Raw genomic sequence first — 22,077 nt, 5'->3', positions numbered from 1 at the left:
AGTGACGCTTGTATCTAAAGATATATCTACACTGCAATCACAGGGTGTCAGAGCTGGTTCAGACCTAGCTTTGATCTGGCTAGTTCAGATACCACCGCAGTGAAGCCATGACAGCCTGTGCTTTAGTGGCTTCCCTGCTCCAGGCCCTGAAATAGCTCAGTCAGAGCTTGGCTCTGCCCCGTGAGCTGCAATGGCATCCTGTGATGGCAGCGTAGACAAACCCTTAGTTTCTAGCCCATTTCATTTCTTGATTCAGAGCGTCTCTGGGATTCCAACACTGCCGAGGAAAGAGGCAGGATTCTACTGGGATTTAAAGCAAGCCCATGCCAGCGATTGTCAGCCCTGACGGCTCTGAAAGCTCAAGCAGTACATCTGTAACTGAACGATCACAACAGGGGCTGGGCCACATATATTGTGTTCTGCTGTGTAGCTTACAAAGTAATTTATATTCAGGGCATTCGATTCCTGGGTAGTTAAGGCCCCACTGCTGAGGTCTGAGCAGGGAGAAGGGTTTGCCTGAGGCCAGCCAGGCCTGGCATAGAGGAGGAGCCGACTATGCCTCCCTACCCTGCTCCCTGCAGCATTAGACGGCTGCATCTCACCTCTTCTGCACAATGAGGTTGATGTTGCGGAGAGCCACATACTGCAGCTCAGGCTCCGCTGAGAGCAGCGTGACCAGAGGAGGAGCCAACTTCTTCAGCAGGGTGCCATAATAATCCAGGTCCTTTGACAGCATCTCCATGAACTTCATCAGCACTTTCACTGCTGACAGGACCACAGCAGAGTTGGCATGGGACAGCCGGGGCGTCACCCGTTCACAGATGCTGGGAGGGGTGCGGGGAGAAGGGAGAACAAGAAAGGCAAATACAAAGCCACTGGATAGAAAAGAGTTTTAACCCTTAAGACAAAACTTTGCAAGTACCACCAAGGTTACAAGCCTGTGCCAGTATTTGGTTCACATTAGGGACTACTTTCAACCATTTCTTTCATGCTTTGCTGCCCTGAAAGTAATCTGGGCTCACAGTACTGCTGGAGGGGCAAACCCAACAATGGATCAGAGATAGGGTCCCAAACTTGAGCCCTCACTGCCAGTGCTGGTGAACTAACTCAGCCAGCAAAGAAAAGTATCTCATGCCACTTCTGAGCCATCGCCTCGAGGTGACCTAGAAGCCAAAACACACTCAGGAAGAAGCAGAGTCTAGGTCTCCTTGACAGAACAGAACAGCATAACAGTGGATTCTCAGATAAAGAACAGGAAGAGATATGCCCCAGGGAACTAGTGATACTTACTCCTTGCACTGGCCAGGGTATAAAAACCAGGGTTCTGCAGGGAGACCTGGCACTGGAGCGATGTGGTCTATATGGTCTACTCATTTAAAGAAGCGTGTAGGTCCCATATAGCTCAAGAAACTAAGAACATAAGAATGGCCAGACTGGGTCAGACCAAAGGTCCATCCAGTACAGTATCCTGTCTGCCGACAGTGGCCAATGCCAGGTGCCCCAGAGGGAGTGAACTTAACAGGTAATGATCTAGTGATCTCTCTCCTGCCATCCATCTCCACCCTCTGACAGACAGAGGCTAGGGACACCATTCCTTACCCATCCTGGCTAATAGCCATTAATGGACTTAACCTCCCTGAATTTATCCAGTTCTCTTATAAACTCTGTTATAGTCCTAGCCTTCACAACCTCCTCAGGCAAGGAGTTCCACAGGTTGACTGTGCGCTGAGTAAAGAAGAACTTCCTTTTATTTGTTTTAAACCTGCTACCCATTAATTTCATTTGGTGGCCCCCAGTTCTTATATTATGGGAACAAGTAAATAACTTTTCCTTATTCACTTTCTCCACACCACTCATGATTTTATAGACCTCTATCATATCCCCTCTTTTCCAAGCTGAAAAGTCCTAGCCTCTTTAATCTCTCCTCATATGGGATCAGTTCCAAACCCCTCATCATTTTAGTTGCCCTTTTCTGAACCTTTTCTAATGCCAGTGTATCTTTTTTGAGATGAGGGGACCACATCTGTACGGAGTATTCAAGATGTGGGCATACCATGGATTTATAGAAGGGCAATAAGATATTCTCTGTCTTATTCTCTATCCCTTTTTTTAATGATTCCTAACATCCAGTTTGCTTTTTTGACTGCCGTTGCACACTGCGTGGATGTCTTCAGAGAACTATCCATGATGACTCCAAGATCTTTCTCCTGATTACTTGTAGCTAAATTAGCCCCCATCATATTGTACGTGTAAGTGGGGTTATTTTTTCCCCAACATGCATTACTTTACATTTATCCACATTAAATTTCATTTGCCATTTTGTTGCCCAATCACTTAGTTTTGTGATATCTTCTTGCAGTTCCTCACAGTCTGTTTTGGTCTTAACTATTTTGAGCAGTTTAATATCGTCTACAAACTTTACCACCTCACTGTTTACCCCTTTCTCCAGATCATTTATGAATAAGTTGAATAGGACTGGTCCTAGGACTAGCCCTTGGGGAACACCACTAGTTACCCCTCTCCATTCTGAAAATTGACCATTTATTCCTACCCTTTGTTCCCTGTCTTTTAACCAGTTCTCAATCCATGAAAGGATCTTCCCTCTTATTCCGTGACAACTTAATTTACGTAAGAGCCTTTGGTGAGGGACCTTGTCAAAGGCTTTCTGGAAATCTAAGTACACTATGTCCACTGGATCCCCCTTGTCCACATGTTTGTTGACCCCCTCAAAGAACTCTAAGAGATTAGTAAGACATGATCTCCCTTTTCAGAAACCATGTTGACTTTTGTGCAACAATTTATGTTCTTCTATGTGTCTGACAATTTTATTCTTTACTATTGTTTCAACTAATTTGCCTGGTACTGACACGTTAGACTTACTGGTCTGTAATTGCCAGGATCCCCTCTAGAGCCTTTCTTAAATATTGGCATTAGCTATCATTACATTAGCTATCTTCCAGTCACTGGGTACAGTAGCTGATTTAAAGGACAGGTTACAAACCAACCATAGTTAATAGTTCCGCAATTTCACATTTGAGTTCTTTCAGAGCTCTTGGGTGAATGCCATCTGGTCCCGGTGACTTGTTACTGTTAAGTTCCTCAATTAATTCCAAAACCACCTCTCGTGACACTTCAATCTGTGACAATTCCTCAGGATTTGTCACCTACAACATTTTGTTATTCCCTTTTGAGTTTTTGGCTACCTGTTCTTCAAACTCCTTTTTGGCTTTTCTTATTACATTTTTACATTTGAATTTGGCAGTGTTTATACTCCTTTCTATTTACCTCACTAGGATCTGACTTCCACTTTTTAAAAAATACCTTTTTATTTCTCACTGCTTCTTCTACATGGTTGTAGAGCCACGGTGGCTCTTTTTTAGTTCTTTTACTGTGTTTTTAAATTTGGGGTATACATTTAAGTTAAGCCTCTATTATGGTGTCTTTGAAAGTGACCATGCAGCTTGCAGGGATTTTACTCTAGTCACTAAAAAGAAAAGGAGTACTTGTGGCACCTTAGAGACTAACAAATTTATTTGAGCATAAGCTTTTGTGAGCTACAGCTCACTTCATCGGATGCATTCAGTGGAAAATACAGTGGGGAGATTTATATACATAGAGAACATGAAACAATGGGTGTTACCATACACACTGTAACCAGAGTGATCATTTAAAGTGAGCTATTACCAGCAGGAGAGCGGGGTGGGGGTGGGGGACACCTTTTGTAGTGATAATCTAGGTGGACCATTTCCAGCAGTTGACAAGAACATTTGAGGAACCGGGGGGGGGTGGGGGGGATAAACATGGGGAAATAGTTTTACTTTGTGTAATGATCCATCCACTCCCAGTCTCTATTCAAGCCTAAGTTAATTTTATCCAGTTTGCAAATTAATTCCAATTCAGCAGTCTCTCGCTGGAGTCTGTTTTTGAAGTTTTTTTGAAGAATTGCCACTTTTAGGTCTGTAATTAAGTGACCAGAGAGATTGAAGTGTTCTCCGACTGGTTTTTGAATGTTATAATTCTTGACATCTGATTTGTGTCCATTTATTCTTTTAAGCAGAGACTGTCCAGTTTGGCCAATGTACATGGCAGAGGGGCATATTCTTTTACGTAGAGACTCTAGTCACTGTACCTTTTAAATTTCTGTTTAACCTCCTCATTTTTGCATCGTTCCCCTTTCTGAAATTAAATGCCCCAGTGTTGGGCTGTGTGGCGTTCTTCCCACCACAGGGATGTTAAATATGCTAAGTCATTAGCCAATCAGCCTGATTTCTGGATCCCTAATGTCCAGATGCCCCAGCAACTCAACAGCAGGATCCACAGACCTTCCACCCGGTCCCACCTCCGGGCCTCCCAACAGCGGGATCCATAGCTTCCCCCGACCTCCTCACCTCTGTGCCTCCCGGTCATCCTTGGGCATGTAGTTAGCCAGACAGTCCAGGATAAAGATCTGGCCCCACTCAGTGCACTCATTCAGGGCCGTCAGCAGCTTGTTAATAGATTGAGGGTTCAGGTCCAGCAGGTTACTGCTTGGGTGAGACTCTGCTATTTCCGAAAGGGCTGCTACTGCATTAGCCACCACCTGAGAGAGGACAGGCAGGCCATTAACATCCATTTTGCATGTCTAACACCTTCCCATTCATAGTCACATACATGCAAGGAGGCAGTATTGCCCGGGAGATAGCGGATGGGGACCTGGGTGTCAGGAAATCTAGGTTCTATTTCTGGCTCTATCTAGGTTCTATTTCTGGAGAAGAAGAGAGGAAGACAGCATAGAGCAGTGAATGAAAGCCGAAAAGATCAATCACCATAGGGTTGGAATCCGAGATGAGGTCCTTCAGCGTGTCCAGGAAACCTTGGTCCTCCACAAGCTGAGCATTGATGTCATGAAGCTTTGCAACACAGACTGCGGCTGTCTTGCGCACATAGGGGTCCTCATCCTTCAGACACTTCCTCAGGGGCTCACAGAGATACTCCGTTATCTTATCCACCCGGATGCAGCCCATTGTCCGCACAGCCAGAGCCCGGATCAGAGGGTTGGGATCCTCACAGTCCTACAGGGTTAAAAAGGGAAGTTAGATTCCAGTCACTTCTTTGGGCCACAATTTTCAGGCTTGGGGGGCTGACACTCTTAGTACATATTTAGGAACCAAATGAAAGTGATCTGAATTCCAGTGGTGCCATGCATTGAGTGTTAAGATCAAGTCACCCTTAGGTGCTTCAATATGGATTTAGGACTTCAGGAACATGAGTTTGACAGCCTGGGCCACATTGCAGATATTAACCCCTTAATGCTAGCTGTCTGGATGTTGACATTTCTCATTTAGATACCTATTAGGTGTCACTTGAATGCCAACTCTGCCAAGTGCTTACATCCCTTCTGCAAAAGCCATCCAGTGTAACCCTTTTCTTCACCTGTAAGTCACCCCTACACAAAGGGTATTCGGCTTCCAGCATGAACTAGAACTAGCAAATCCAAAACCATTTAAAATTCTGCTTTGGCAGCATCTTTGCTCCCAACACATTCTCATTCTGCAGCTGCAGACTCCTACAGCAAGAACATGAAGACCTTCTCAGCTGCAGCCATCCTTACTGGTGAACTCTGCTGATGGTCCAGGACAGACATTAGCCATGGGAGGCTCGTGGAGGGGACAGAACTTCCTCCATTTAGGAGAGGATAACAGAAGTACAACTGCCATGGAAGTATTTCTTCTGAGCTAAAATAAAGGCCAAGTTTAGTTTCTTCATCCAGTGCTCAAGCCCCAGGGAATCACAGCTGATTTACCCAAGACCAGAGGGGTAAGGCTGAGAAACCCAACCTGCGCCCACTTCTTTGGAGCTGGTTAAGTGGCAATTTAGTCTGCAGGCTTTCCATGCCCCATACTGGTTTCCCATCAAATGCAGTGTGTAGGAATGATGTGAGGGGAACACTCAATGAACATGGAGACTGAACTCCCACTCATAGGGAGATCCTGCCAGGTCAGGATTAAGTTCTTAGGTGGAGTAGTGAAAAGGGAAGCCCAGGACTGAAGGAATACGGTGCACAAGTAAGGGTGGACTGGGCGATGGGTGTCCCGTTTCCTCCTCCCCTAGAAGAGCAATACTAAGCTCATTGAGGAGGAGGAGTGGAAGTTCAGTCAGGGTCTTTGCTAAATGATTTAGGTTCTGGATACACATGGCAAACCAAGCTTGAGCCCTCCACAACACGGGTATACATTGCCACCGTAAGCAGCACTCCCATCTCACCTTTACGAAGGTGTTGACAGCCATAATGGCCATGTCTGGCTGGCTCTTGGCATAATTCATCAGGTACAGGTAGACCAGCTTCTTCAGCTCTAGGTTATCGGTCTGCATACAGTTCACCACATCTGGGAAGAGTGCACTGAAACACAGAGTGTCAGCATAAACTATCCCACTGCGACTCAGACAAGGGAAGGCGAGAGTTAGCTGAGGCATGTTCAACTTTTATTTCTATAATCAGAGGCATGCATGTACCCAGTCACATATCACCTTCTCTGGCCTTCCCAGCTGCCACAGTATTTCCAAAACCTTTTCTGTACCTAAGTGTGAGACTCCATTGATTTCTCTGAAGGAGCTATTCCAACATCTGGATTTCTTCATGGATCTCCACAAACATAAGTTCAACAAAGCAGTCCCTAACGGATAAAGCGTGGGGTCATCTTCCGCACCCCAGAATGCTCTACCCTGGAATTTTGGTTGCAAAGTTGGTTTTCCAATTACTTGAAAGCTGATCCAGTCTTAATAGACCTTCACTAAATTAAAAAGAAAAGGAGTACCTGTGGCACCTTAGAGACTAACCAATTTATTTGAGCATGAGCTTTCGTGAGCTACAGCTCACCTCATCGGATGCATAAAGTGGAAAGTGTAGAAGATCTTTTTATACACACAAAGCATGAAAAAATACCTCCCCCGCCCCACTCACCTGCTGGTAATAGCTTATCTAAAGTGACCACTCTCCTTACAATGTGTATGATAATCAAGGTGGGCCATTTCCAGCACAAATCCAGGGTTTAACAAGAACGTCTGGGGGGTAGGAAAAAACAAGGGGAAATAGGTTACCAGCAGGAGAGTGGGGTGGGGAGAGGTATTTTTTCATGCTCTGTGTGTATAAAAAGATCTTCTACACTTTCCACTTTATGCATCCGATGAAGTGAGCTGTAGCTCACGAAAGCTTATGCTGAAATAAATTGGTTAGTCTCTAAGGTGCCACAAGTACTCCTTTTCTTTTTGCGAATACAGACTAACACGGCTGTTACTCTGAACACTAAATTAAAGAAACCTACATCAATTTTACGTAAGATAGCCAAGGAAACTCTTTATTAGTGGCTTTTGGAATCTCCCTCAGATCATCTTCAGACAGCTACACAGCTCTGTAGCACATACAGAAGAGAGTAGATATCAAATACATACTTTGTCCTCTATTTAAAGCCAAACTCCTTGTTCGACCTCTGTGCTTTCTCTACTAGGCTCCAGGCTAACTGCTTAGCAGCTATTCCCTTTAGAGACTTGTTCATTGGCAGTCTCCCTTTTTAAAGTATTTGTTGTTTCATTCTGGGACTTTGTCCTCACTTTTATATTCAGTAGCCATTTCCCCTTCTTTTACCCCCCTTCCCCTAAAAATTTGTTTGATGTTCTGAAATAAAAGAAATCCAGAAAACCATTTATCAGTAACTCCAGCAATTAGAATAAGTCTACACTATGAAACTGACCAGGTTAAAGCTGCGTTGTGGACTATGGCCTGGTCTACAGTAAACAGTTATTTTGGAATTAGCAGAGTTAATTCAAAATAAAACGGATTCTGTCCACACGACCAAACTGTTTTTTTCAATGTAAAGGGCTCTTTAATCCGATTTTTGTACTCCACCTCGGCAAGTGGAGTAGTGCTAAAATCAAGATCGCAGTTTCGGGTTAAAGGTACTGGGGACGCAATTCGACATTATTGGTCTCCGGGAGCTATCCCAGAATGCTCCCTTGTGACCGCTCTGGACAACACTCAACTCCGATGCACTAGCCAGGTAGGCAGTAAAAGCCCCGGGAATTTAAATTTCCTGTTTGGTCACCATCAGCACAGTCCACCATCACAGGTGACCGTGCAGAGTCCACCATCGCAGGCGACCACGCAGTCCCGGATTTGCAGACTAGCTCCAGCATGGTCCGAACGGGAGGTACTGGATCTCATCGCACGCTGGGGAGATGAATCTGTTATGGCAGAACTATGTTCCAAAAAAAGAAACGCGAATACGTACGCTAAAGTCTCCAGGGCCATGATGGAAAGAGCCTACTCCAGGGACACAGAACGGTGTTGTACAAAAATCAAGGAGCTCAGGCAAGCGTACCAAAAAGCCAGGGAGGCGAACGGGCGCTCTGGGTTACAGCCCCATACATGCCGCTTCTACCATGAGCTGCATGCAATTATGGGGGGTGACGCCACTACTACCCCACCACTGTCCGTGGACACCTGCAAGGGGGGAGTTGCACGGAGCGAGGAGGATGAGTTATTGGAGGACACGGAGGAGGAGGAGGACGACGATGACAGTGCACAGGCGGCAAGTGGGGAATCTGTTTTCCCCCCTAGCCAGGAACTATTCTTAACGCTGGAGCCAACAGCCTCCCCCACTCCCAAGGCGGGCTCCCGGACCATGAGCCTGGAGAAGGCACTTCTGGTGAGTGAGAGCCTGATCGGAGCCACACAGTGGGGAGTGGGGGAAAACCCAGCCACGCTGGGCTGTTAGTGTTTAGTTTAAAGAGCTCCATCCCTGTTCAGAGCCTCATCACAGCCATGTGGTGGGTGCGGGGGCAGGGGGTGTTGTATGAAGCGATCATCCCAGAGAGCCTGCATGCCCTCCTTTTATATGGCAAATCCACCAGGCTTTGCTTGCTATGGGAAATGGGGCTTGGCAGTTTGAAATCATTGAAATGAATGCGGAAGAAGCAGAACCCCGCATGCCCCTAGGGCTTAGCATGGCTGCCTGCAAGCTGAATTCTGTTGCCCGGCCGCGTGTGGTGGCTTACTCACACCAAAGTGGCAGGCACTTCAGTATAAGAGGCAAGATGCGACCTTGTACAGAAAGAACATGTGCTGCGTACTGTGAATTGCCTGTTTCACTGAGAAAGAGTGTCCCCTTTGCTCTCTAAAATGTATCTTTTAAAATACGACCCTCCCTCTTTCTCCTCCCACAGGTGCAGATGTTTCAACGCGGCCCCATCTACTCCTTCCCAGAGGCTGGTCCAGATTAGAAGGCGGAAAAAATGAACTCGGGACGACATGTTCCTCGAGCTCATGAAGTCCTCCCGCACTGATAGGGCCCAGCTGAATGCATGGAGACAAACAATTGCGGAGTCCCGTAAAGCGTTACATGAACACGAAGAGAGGAGGGACGCGTGCGATGAGAGCAGGCAGGATGCTGTGGTCAAGCTCATGGGGGAGCAAACTGACATGCTCCACTGTATGGTGGATCTAATGCGGGAAAGGCAGCAAGACCACAGACCACCACTGCAGCCCCTGTATGACCGCCCTCCCTCCTCCCCAAGTTCCCTAGCCTCCTCACCCAGGTGCCCAAGAACACGGGCGGGGAGGTTACGGGGACCCTCACACTCAACCCCAGAGGGCTGCACAAGCAGCAGAAATCTGGAATATCCGAAATTTTGATTTGGTTTCTGGACTTGTTCTTCCCTCCTCCTCCATTTCCCTAACCCAATACCCCCGCTCCTCCCCTGATCTACCTTCTGATTTCTCTCAATGTGTTGTGCAACAAATAATAAAGAATGGTTTTAAGCAATTGTGACTTTAGTTCCTTTCATACATACATATAGAGAGTGGGTAACTTCAAGAGAAAAACTGTCACACCGTACCCTGGCCAGTCATGAAACCAGCTTTCAAAGCTTCTCTGAGGCGCAGCACGCCCTGCTGCGCTCTTCTAATAGCCCTGTTGTCTGGCTGTGTGAAATTGGTTGCCAAGTGAGTTGTTTCAACCTCCCACCCCGCCGTAAACGTCTCCCCCTTACTCTCACAGATATTGTGGAGCACACAACAAGCAGCAATTATAATTGGAATATTGGTTATGCTGAGATATAACCTAGTCAGTAAACTGCGCCAGTGTGCTTTCAAATGTCCAAAAGCGCATTCTACCACCATTCTGCACTTGCTCAGCCTATAGTTGAACTGCTCCTTACTACTGTCCAGGGGGCCTGTGTATGGCTTCATGAGCCATGGCATTAAGGGGTAGGCTGGGTCCCCAAGGATAACTATAGGCATTTCAACATCCCCAACAGTAATTTTCTGGTCTGGGAAGTAAGTCCCTTCCTGCAGCTGTTCAAACAGACCAGAGTTCCGGAAGATGCGATCATGCGCCTTTCCCGGCCATCCCACGTTGAGGTCGGTGAAACATCCCTTGTGATCCACCAGTGCTTGCAGCACCACTGAAAAGTACCCCTTTCAGTTTATGTGCTGGCCGCCCCGCTGTTCCGGGGCCAAGATAGGGATATGCGTTCCGTCTATTGCCCCGCTGCAGTTAGGGAACCCCAGCGCATTAAAACCATTCACAATGATCTGCACATTTCCCAAAGTCACTACCCTTGATAGCAGCTGGTCAATGACTGCATTGGCTACTTGCATCACAGCAGCCCCCACAGTAGATTTGCCCACTCCAAACTGATTCCTGACTGACTGGGCGTTGCAAGTTTCCACAGAGCTATGGCCACTTACTTCTCAACTGTGAGAGCTGCTCTCGTTTTGGTGTCTTTGCGCTTCAGGCCAGGGGACAGCAAGTCAAAGTTCCATGAAAGTGGCCCTACGTATACAAGAGTTTCGCAGCCACTGGAAATCATCCCATACCTGCAACACTATGCTGTCCCACCAGTCTGTGCTTGTTTCCCAGGCCCAGAATCGGCGTTCCACAGCATGAACCTGGCCCAATGCCACCATGATCTCCCAATCGCCACATGCCGTGCTTCTAGGAACGTCTGTGTCCATGTCCTCATCAGTATAGTAATCGCGCTGTCGTCGCTTCCTCGCCCGGTTTTGCAGGTACTGCACACACTGCTGGATAATGTGTGAGGTATTTACAATGGTCAAAACTGCAGCAGAGATCTGAGCGGGCTCCTTGCTTGCCACGCTATGGCGCCTGCATGGGTAATCCTGGAAAATGGACGCGAAACGTAGAAGAGCAGAGTGGCAGCGGAAGAGGTGCTGTTCAGTTCACGATAGCCGAAAAAAGGCAGGAAATGGTTGTCTTCTGTGGCTTTCACGGCGGCGGGAGCCCAGGACAGACAACATGGAGAAGCTCGGTAGCGCGGCAAGAGCAGGAGAGCAGAGCTGGCAGCAGAAGCTGTGCTGCTCAGTTCACGATGACCGAGCAGAGTTGGCAGTGGAAGCAGTCAATGAGGAAGAGAAAGAGTAGATACTTATAGGAATTACATAGAAAGACGAGAGGAAATGCGAGGTGGATTCATATTATCAGGAGAGAAGCAGTGCACCGTACTGCACCATCTGCTGAAAGCAGCATGGCGTCTGCATGCCAAAAAGGCACGAAACGATTGTCTGCCGTAGCTTTCATGGAGGGAGGAGCGACTGACGACACACACCCAGGAACACCCGCGAGAATGTTTCTGCCCCATCATGCACTGGGAGCTTAACCCACAATTCCACTGGGCGGCAGGGACTGTGGGATAGCTACCCACAGTGCACCGCTCTGACATTCAATGCTAGCCTCAGTACTGAGGACACACACCGCCGAATTCACGCGCTTTAGTGGGGACACACAAGACCCAATGTATAAAATCACTTCCAAAAATTCAAATAGAATAATTTTGAAATAATTTTGTACTGTAGACATAACCATGGTTCTTTTAAAAACTGTATGCGACTCCGGGTAAGTGCGGAGACTTGCTTTTCCTCCACCTGCAGCCATGTTGAGCAACCATGCTTCAACACAGCCAATTTCATAGTGAAGAGTAAATTCTTTTAAGAGCTAAACTCTATGAGCTGAACAAAGTACCTGCACCACAAGTAATCATCCAATGGCTGTTCAGACATGACAGGACGCTCAGTCAAAAAGATTGTATAGTCACAGCTTTCCACAGTGTTGAAGGGAAACTTCATTGCATCAAAGACAGAACAGAAAAAGCGAGACAGCAGACACTTCCCTTTACACAGTACCCTTCTTATCAGGAACACAGTTTCACAAGGACAGCACTGAATTCCAGAGCTGTAACAGTTTCCTAGCAGAGTGCAGCCAGAAAAGAAGTCTATTTTTCTAAATCACAGGGCTGATCCTAGTGAATGAGTTAAAATATTCTAGAGCTGCAGTATGCAAGGTAAGTTGTATGGAGTAATAGCCCTGTGTAAGAGCCCATTGACAGCATCAGAGCTGGATGAATGGACACAAACTCAGCTTTTGCTATTGCTGCAGCAGAGCCCAGATCCACTTGATTGTTAGTGAGTCTTCCCTTGCAACGATGTTACATCTAAAAAAGCTTGTTAGGCCACCAAGTCTATAGCAGAATGAGGCTAGAACAATTCAGGATTGAATCTGGGCAGAGTTTAGAAAAAAAAAAGACTCAGACACCTAACTCTCTCAAAAACCTGTCTACTTGGCCAGTTCTCTCATTGTTTTAAGCTAACATGCATACCCCAGCAAATCCATTGAATGCATTGTCCTGGGGATGGGGGTTCCATGCCCACCACTCCCAAGAGGAGGAGACGGGTGGTGGTGGCCGGGGACTCCCTCCTAAGGGAGACGTCTATCTGCCGACCAGACCGGGAGACTCGAGAAGTGTGCTGCTTGCCTGGAGTTAGAATCCAGGATGTAATGGACTGTTTGCTGAGACTGATCAAGACCTCGGACCTCTACCCCTTCCTCCTTCTCCACGTGGGCACCAATGATACTGCCAAGAATGACCTTGAGTGTATCACTGCAGACTATGTGGCTCTGGGAAGAAGGATAAAGGAGTTTGAGGCACAAGTCATGTTCTCGTCCATACTCCCTGTTGACGGTCCCTACCTGGGCCTTTTCCTTCAAATTGTGGAGGTGAAGGCGTGGTTACATAGGTGGTGTTGGAGAGAGTGCTTTGGATTTTTCGACCATGAGAGGTTGTTCCGGGAAGAAGGATTGCTAGGAATAGATGTAAGAGCATCTTCAAAGTGGATAGAAAGCTGGCTAGATTGTTGGGCTCAATGGGTAGTGATCAATGGCTCCACGTCTAGTTGGCAGCTGCTATCAAGCAGAGTGCTCCAGGGGTCGGTCCTGGGGCTGGTTTTGTTCAACATCTTTATTAATGATCTGGATGATGGGGTTAATTGCACCCTCAGTAAGTTCGCTGATGACACTAAGCTGGGGGGAGAGGTAGATAAGCTAGAGGGTAGGGATAGGGTCCAGAGTGACCTAGACACATTGGAGGATTGGGACAAAAGAAATCTGATGAGATTCAAGAAGTACAAGTGCAGAGTTCTGCACTTAGGAAGGAAGAATCCCATGCACCGCTACAAGCTGGGAATCGACTGGCTAAGCAGCAGTTCTTCAGAAAAGGACCTGGGGATTACAGTGGACAAGAAGCTGAATATGAGTCAGCAGTGTGCCCTTGTTGCCAAGAAGGCCAATGGCACATTGGGCTGTATTAGCAGCATTGCCAGCAGATCGAGGGAAGTGATTATTTCCCTCTATTCGGCACTGGTGAGGCCACATCTGGAGTACTACGTCCAGTTTTGGTCCCCCCCACTACTGAAGGGATGTGGACAAATTGGAAAGAGTCCGGCAGAGGGCAACGAAAATGATTAGGGGGCTGGGGCACATGACTTATGAGGAGAGGCTGAGGGAACTGGGCTTGTTTAGTCTGCAGAAGAGAAGAGTGAGGGGGGATTTGATAGCAGCCTTCAGTTACCTGAAGGGGGGTTCCAAAGAGGCTGGAGCTCGGCTGTTCCCAGTGGTGGCAGATGACAAAACAAGCAGCAAAATGGTCTCAAGTTGCAGTGGGGGAGGTCTAGGTTGGATATTAGGAAACACTATTTCACTAGGAGGGTGGTGAAGCACTGCAATGGGTTACCTAGGGAGGTGGTGGCATCTTCATCCTTAGAGATTTTTAAGGCCCGGCTTGACAAAGCCCTGGCTGGGATGGTTTATTTGGGGTTGGTCCTGTTTTGAGCGGGGGATGGACTAGATGACCTCCTGAGGTCTCTTCCAACCCTATGCTTCTATGATTCTAATAACAATACGATGCAATATGCGGGGGTGGGTGCAGGGGTGAAAGTAAGTTAGAGGACTTATCGGTACGCAGGAGTCCTGAGCAGAGGGCGTGGCCGTAACCAGAAGCAGCAGGGCCTTAAATCCCTGGGCCCTTTAAATCTTGATTTAAAGGGCCAGGGCTCCAGTTGCAGTAGTGGTGGCTAGGAGCCCGGGGCCCTTCAAATCACCCCCGAGCTGCCAGCTGCAGAGGAGGCTGGGAGCCGTGGGGCTCGGGGGCAATTTAAAGGGCCCAGGCTCCAGCTGCCGCTACCACAGTGGAGCCCCGGCGCCACTACTCCAGGGCTTTAAATTGCCGTCTGGGAAAGCTGGGCCTGGTATGTCGCACCAGCCCTTACTGGTACGCCGTACCAGGGCATACCGGCTTACGTTCACCTCTGGGTGGGTGTTACATCAAGGATCAGTCAAGGGGGAACACATACATATGGAATATAGCAGTGATTAATTATCTGCCAGACAGTAAATATTTACTGTGTTTAAAGCCTCTCTTAAATCGCGGTCATGCTGTCCATTGATGGGAATGGACCCTGAAGCTACCATTGTCCTGATACTTCCCAGCCATTTGATGAGGCGCAACAGAGCTGTTAGAAAGCAGAACCCTTCACGAGCATGGGAAAAGGATCTTCAAAGTGCTCAAACATTAAATATTTTTCTTCAGTTGACTTAATCTCTAACACTTGACGAAGTTCCAGAATCTATGACTTTGAGGCTCCCAGCCTTCCCCTGAACTCAAATGGATTCTGCTTGAAACCCTACTCTGCATGTGTGTGTCAAGGTTGCTTCCCTTCTGAGGGATCAGTCATTACTTATCTCATACCTCACAGAAACTTCACTCTGGTTAGATGTACGGATCAGACTCTGGCTACAGACACCTGCTCCCTATGCGCCTCACCTTACTTCACACAGACACATCCTTTGCCCCCCTTTCTGTATTTTGTGCCTTCTATCATTGTGCTCCCCCATGCCAGGAACCCTCCATCCTATCCGTACATCCTGCTCCTCCAGATCCACCCTCCTCACTCTCCTAGACTGTCCTCCTGGGTCTTGCACTGACCTATCTTGTTTTACTTTGGGAGCTCTTCATGGCACAGAACAGGTCTATGGGAAGTGCCATGTAAACTAATGGTGCTTGGAGCCCTGACCTGTGTCCTGACCCTTGGGTTCTAGTCACAGCTCTGCTACTGACTCAGTGTGCAAGACTAGACAAGTCACTTAAACATTCTGTGCCTGTTTCCCACATCTGTAGAATGGGAACAGAATTTTAGCCACCTTCGTAAAGCACAGATTTAATAATGAAGGCTGTTAGGCAGTTGTACAGTTACTAGCTAAACCTAGAAGTTGATCTCTCTCAATCTTGAATGCATCCTTTTTAAAAGGTGCATATGGATGTGCGAGAGACTAGGGTCACCACTCTGAATAGAGGAAGGGGCAGAAGCACCATTTGGGGTAAGCACCATAGGGAGGCAGGCCATATTTCTTTAACACAACTACCTGATGGGGTAAAAGGGAGAGGAAAACGGAAGAGCTCAGCTTAATATTTTATTCTTGGATCATCATAACAAGATCTATGAAACAAAGATATCTGTCCTCTGCCAAAAGAGGCTTGTTTGCTTCCCCCCCCCCCCCCCAACAGGTGGAATTTAAGAAAGCAGCAATAATTTCTATAAACTTATCTGGAAACCAGCCCAGTCCTCCGTTAGCTAGACTACTACTAAAAACAAGTTTCAGAATAGCAGCCGTGTTAGTCTGTATCTGCAAAGAGAAAAGGAGGACTTGTGGCACCTTAGAGACTAACATTTATTTGAGCATAAGCTTTCGTGAGCTACAGCTCAGAATGCATCCGATGAAGTGAGCTGTAGCTCACGAAAGCTCATGCTCAAATAAATTGGTTAGTCTCTAAGGTGCCACAAGTCCTCCTTTTCTCTTTACTAAAAAGAAGTCAAGCTTGCCGGCTGATAGGCTACTTGACCTGAATATAACATTCATCTTTCAGAGCAGAGGCTGCAGTGACAGGCAAACTCTCACCCAGCTCTCACACAAGACAAAAGGGTAGCTGACATACAGACCAACCCACAGAGCCAAAAGGAGCCTTCTGTCATGGAAATGGAGGCAGATCTCAAGAAGCCATAGGCTCCATTATGCAACATTTGGTCTCGATCCAAGGAGCTTTGTTGTTGGGACCTGTAGTTTACATGGGCTGCTATAATCTACTAGTTTAACACGCATTAGGTGCAGCTCTCTGGTTCTGGGCACACTGCCAGTGCATCCCTGCAGCTGGGTATAGTTTGGGCACTCCCAATCCTACAGCAATAGATGGCATCCCAAAAGCATCTCCACCCTGTGCATGGCAGCGCACCTGACATCTTTGCCAACGGTCATGGATGCGATCACCTTCTTCACTGCCTCTTTCTTCTTCTCCTTCTTGTCGCTGTTCAACTCTGCCTTCAACTCAAAGATCTCCCCTGGAGAAGAGGGCGAAAGAAATTGAGGAGTTAACATTCCCTGCCCTGGACAGATTGGGGCAAGCAGCAGGTTTTGGTAGAAAGGTACAGTCAGCTACTTAGATGAATGCTCCATTTCAATTACCCACAGGAATTAAAAGCAATTGCTTGCCTGTTTCTATTAAATGAAGGCAAATAGCTCTCTTCGACCCAGGCTGGCAAGGGAGCCCAGTCAGTAGAGTAACATCTCAAGATGCCACATTAGGTAATGGTCTTAGCCAGGAACACATCCATAGCCAAGCTACTCTCTCCCATCAGGTACTCTACACCGCCTGGGCCAACAAGAGTTTACAATAACTTGGCAGAAAGCAGACGGGCCCACTGGAGTGGGAACACAATGCACTAACCAGCTCATGGGATGAGAGTTTAAGGTTTGGGCTCGATAGCTGCCCAGTCTGGGACTGCCTCAGAATCTGTGCGCTCAGAGAGAGCACAGCTTGCATTTGCCAGTTCCCTACTGGCTAGCTCAGAATCAATGTCAATGGGATCCAAAAGGAGAGGCACCTAGCTGGAAGCAAAATCAACACAAAGGAGGAAGGAGTAGAGGGGGGAATATAACAAGATCCTGTTGCAGTTGAAGCGAGACAAATTCAGACTGGAAACAAGGTACACATTTTTAACAGAGAGGGTAATCAACCTGTTGGGAACACTGGGGCATGGCCACTAGGTAACTCGAGGGGATGGAAGACCACAAGTGTCGATGAAGCCCCCTCACACTAGGCCCCGGTGTCCTTGCCCCCCCCCCCCCCCCCCCCTGCCTGGAGGCACTCGCAGCAGCTCTGCGTGCTAGGCCCAAGTGTCCTTGGCCCCCCCGCCTGGAGGCACACACAGCAGTTATGCTGAGAATCTGCAACAGTATGTTGCAGAGTCAGACTGCCTGAAACTAAGCAAGGCCAAACAGGGGAGATATGGAAGAACAATGCTGAATAAAGCAGCTTTATGTATAGTTTAACAAATGATACAGAGAATCAGGGAACTAGCTGGGAACTGGATTGGCTGGCTATATGGATACTTGGAGCAGCTTGCTATTGGATAAGTATGCTGGGAAAAAGGATGTATAAAAGCCTGTGTAACTTCCTGCTCTGTTGTGCAGGATTTGAGATTTTATTCTCCCTGTACCTTTTTGCAGCTGCAAATAAACTTTTCTGCTTCTCCACCCCGTTGTGATTATTGGGTGTAGCACACCGGGTAACGAACCACTCAAGCTGTTGTTCAGCCTCTCGGCACTGGGTGCCGGCAACAGCTTTTGGCGTCCCTGGGTGGGCTCGAGGCTGCAATTTAGCCTTGCCCGGACCCCTCCTGGAGGTCGAGGATTGCGGCGAGAACCGACGCCCAGCGCGCACCGGTGAGTTCATCGGGGGCCTCGGAGGAGACGCAATTTGATCGACCCCAGAGGGCACAACGGTGCAACGCACTCATATAGTGGAGAAGCTGTTGTGGACAGCGGTGAAGAACCGGTCCCTTAGACGTGAGGGAGGAGCAGCTACAGGACGGCGGTGAAGAACCGGTCCCTTGGATATCCGGATTATATGCTCTGTTGGAACCTGGGGACGCCCAGAGTTACCCTGTAGGTATGGGACAGGGACAGAGCTCAGAGGTTAGGGCACGGTGTACGCCCCTAGAGTGCATTCTAGCAAACTGGAAGGTATTTGGTGCGGATCCGATGACTAAGAGCCAATTAAAACGATTCTGTACAGTTGACTGGCCTCAATATCAACTAGAGGACCAGGAGTGGTGGCCACCAGGAGGGTCATGGGTGCCGGCAACAAACCCTTGGAACAATTTACCAAAGGTTGTGGTGGATTCTCTATCACTGTCAATTTTTAAATCAAGTTTAGACTTTTGTTTTTAAAGATCTGCTAAACCAGGAATTATTGTGGCGCTGTTCTCTGGCCTGCATTATACAGGAGGTGAGACTAGATTATCACAATGATCCTTTCTGGCCCTCCAATCTATGAATCAGGCCTGGCACTTCTTCTACAAAGAGAGGATCTGCAAGGGGGAACTTGGCAATAGCCAATGGGTAGCTCTTCACTGACCTTCCCCTTCAGCTCACTGAAATACACAACACACAGTAACTCTTTGATCGGTGTTGTTTTGTGTATCCAGAAATGGGAACTGCCAGCACTTTCAGAAGGGAATTGAAAAGGTGTTGAAATTTCACTGTGGCTTCTACAAATCTGTGTGTTTCTTTAGCACCAACTATCTAGGGATCTCAAAGCACATTAGGGAATTAAGCATCAACATCTTTGTGCAAGAGATATTATCCCAGTTATTCAGAAATGGAAACAGAGGTGAGCAGATAAAAATCTAACTGCACGATGGCTACAAACCAGGCAAGGCATGAAAAATCCATTCACCAGTCGAAAGAATCTATGAACAGATGAGGGCTGGTAGGGGAAAGCACTATGCCATCAATTATTGCAGAATTCAAGTTCTCATTATAATAAAAACATTTCTAGGGATCATGTTAAGAACACCTTCTGAACCTGACCTGTCACAGCACTGGCTGCCCGAGTCTGTCTGGCAGACAGCACTGTGGTGTGTATCCCAGAATCTCTCATATCCCAGCAACTATAGGAGGCTGGACTTTCTAACAAGGTGTTATCCCTGAGTGTCAATGCCCATCCAACCTATCCTCAGCTGAATTAGGTCATAGAATCGTAGAATATCAGGGTTGGAAGGGACCTCAAGAGGTCATCTAGTCCAACCCCCTGCTCAAAGCAGGCCTAATCCCCAATTTTTGCCCCAGATCCCTAAATGGCCCCCTCAAGGATTGAACTCACAACCCTGGGTTTAGCAGGCCAATGCTCAAACCACTGAGCTATCCCTCCCCCACAATTACTACTTGTCTGGTAAATTCTGCAAAGCTTGAACCCACTCTTCCTGAGTCAGCCCTAAGTCATAATTATGGCTAAGGCTTTTCTCCAGTAGCAGAAACACCCCCCACATGATCAGAGCACGCCAGTCCTACACAGACACCAAGCGTATTCTGAGAACACAGTCCCCAGACTAAGGCAGGAGATGGTTGCCAATGGTTTGCTGGGTGCCAGCTCACACTCTCCTCCACAGTTTTGAAGGAGTGGAGTTTCCAAGGCAACATGCTCGGTTCTTACATGGATAAGTGCAGTGGTCTGGCTAAGGTTGCTAGACCATTCATTTCTGATTAGCTGTCCATCTCTCATAGAGCCACACACTGGTACTAGCTGACAGGTGGCAAAAGTAGCAAGGATACAAGTCTATATTTTCCCACGCATCCAACCCAGCCTGACAGCACCATGTGCTCTTGGTCCTGTGGTATCTCTGCCAGCTCATTCTTCAGCAAAGAGTGACACGTTTTGCCAAACTCTATAGGATGGAAAGTGGGGACAGGGATTGGATTAGGCGTGTGGAAGAGGGCTCCAGTGGGGTGTGATCTAGAAAATTCATTGTGGCCCCACAGTCCATTGACTCAAAATTCAGAGTCAGAGGACACGGACACACCATTGTCCCCACACCTCCACCGTCACCAAACGGTGCAGTCATATGCACTAGATACGAACATATGCACAGCAACAGAAAGAATATGCTGTTGTCACAGCAATGATGTGACAGGGTAGAGGGCTGTTTTGTTGCCATCAATGTTTTGCTGGGATCACAGCTAACCTCCCAAGCCCTCTTTTTAACTCAACCTTCCCCCCTTTCACTGACAAGGGGTAACTACAGCCTCTGGTGGAGGGGACTGAACAGCAAGACACTATGACTCCACTCATTTACATTATTTCCTTGGTTTGGCAGATACTTAAATTTAGCACCCCGAGAGCCACCTGCACTGCTGCTTCAGTGGTTAGCGAAGGTTTCAGGCCTATTGGGATTTTCCGCCAAACCATTTTAACAAGTGCATTAAAGAAACAGGCCACCTGCAAGGGCCAGTCTGACAGCTGCACTGATGGGTGTCACTAAGCTGCAAAAGCTGATAAAACAGTTAAAAGGCTTGTCTTGGTTCACTGCCAGGCCAATGAGTCTGAGTGACAAACTGTTTTTGCCACCCAGCAGCCTGGGAGCTAGAATATTATCTGGAATCCATCAGGGGTTTGGAAGCCTGAATGATGGGTAATTTTGTCTGCAACTAATGAGCAAGTTACCAACCCCACCTGCATGCACAGTGCTCCTTCGCCTGTTCACAAAATGGAGATCCTGCAGCTCTCGCTCAAAGGATGGGAGAGAACTGCACATATGCTAGTCATCTAGCTTAGCACACTGCATGCAAGCAGGAACAGAGTTATTAAAAGCTTTTAACCATTAACTAGTTTCTTTCCCCCATTTCATACTACACAGTTCCTGTTACTAAAAATTCCTTCTGTGTCAATCTTCAGCTGTCTTTAGGATGGCAAAGAATGCTAAAGTGGGGTGTGGGCAATTGCTAATTATCAGGATTTTGGAGGTTCCCCAATTTGGGCACAGAGTCAGACCCACCCCTCATTGTGGAAGTGATCAGGACTTGTGCTAACAAGCCCATGCAGAGGCATCCTCCTCGGGAACAGCTGAGAGGGCAAGGAGAGATGTTCAGAAGCATGGGTAAAGCAGCCCGCGCATTCACCGTTACCTTTCTTTGTGGTGGTGAAGTACTTGGAGTCTGTCATTTTGGTCCCTGGTTTGTAGTGCGTCTCTGAGGAGAGAGAGAGAGAGAGACACATACACACAAAATGCTGACACTTGGATAACCCCCTTCCTTTTCTGCTGAACCAGCAACAGCAGAGGAAGCACTGGGAGGGAAAAAACAAGGGGAAAGAAACTCTGCTCTCCCTCAGGAAAAGCAATGAGGACTTGCACACGCAGGGACAGGGAGACACACACACGGCAGGGTGCCTAGGTACTCCTAACCCCCAGAGGAGGGTCAGTGAGGTAGGTCGCAGTGTATTCCCCCCACCAGCCAAAAGGGCAGTGAAGGAAAGCTAATGTGTCATTATCCCAGCTGGCTCATTTTGGTGGCTCTCCAGCTGGACTGGATGGTAATCACTGCTGCCTCCCTGGTTCAAATCCAATGTACCTCAATAGTGACCAAGCCTCAATACCAGCTTGCAGTTCTGCAGTGACTGGGCAGTGGTGATGGGGAGATGTCCACCACACAGTCCATCCCAACTGGTATTAACTGGCTCTTATCAAAAGCCTCAGAGGTCTGGACTGAAGAGATTCAACTCCCCCTCTCATCTCTAACATGATGATCCCCTCCCCCCAGTTGAGCGTGCGGGCACATCAGCGGGGCATTGTGGAGGGAAGTTTGTACTGCCTTTGCTTTGTTTATTCTGTGAACAAATAAGCATTTCTGCATCCAGTGCTGC

At 47.7% G+C, this 22,077-nt stretch overlaps 1 protein-coding gene across 9 annotated transcripts in view; it reads right to left on the bottom strand.

The window, feature by feature from the left end:
* AP1B1 (adaptor related protein complex 1 subunit beta 1) overlaps positions 1-22,077 on the bottom strand; it is a 79,898-nt gene that overhangs the window by 36,030 nt on the left and 21,791 nt on the right. For 6 of the 9 annotated variants that reach the window (XM_078848964.1, XM_073313034.2, XM_073313029.2 and 3 more), the window contains 6 exons: positions 21,342-21,404; positions 16,612-16,717; positions 6,244-6,379; positions 4,806-5,051; positions 4,389-4,579; positions 603-824 (listed from right to left, as the gene is read on the bottom strand). In XM_078848964.1, coding sequence (XP_078705090.1) covers positions 603-824; positions 4,389-4,579; positions 4,806-5,051; positions 6,244-6,379; positions 16,612-16,717; positions 21,342-21,378 — 938 coding nt within the window. In that variant the 5' untranslated portion in view covers positions 21,379-21,404. The other 3 variants (XM_073313030.2, XM_073313031.2, XM_073313033.2) reach the window with 3 other exon arrangements.

The sequence above is a fragment of the Lepidochelys kempii genome, chromosome 15 (genome assembly GCF_965140285.1).
Source record: "Lepidochelys kempii isolate rLepKem1 chromosome 15, rLepKem1.hap1, whole genome shotgun sequence".
Taxonomy (NCBI): Eukaryota; Metazoa; Chordata; order Testudines; family Cheloniidae; genus Lepidochelys; species Lepidochelys kempii.
The sequence above is the reverse complement of the archived record's forward strand: the minus strand, read 5'-3'. Positions and strand labels throughout refer to the sequence as shown.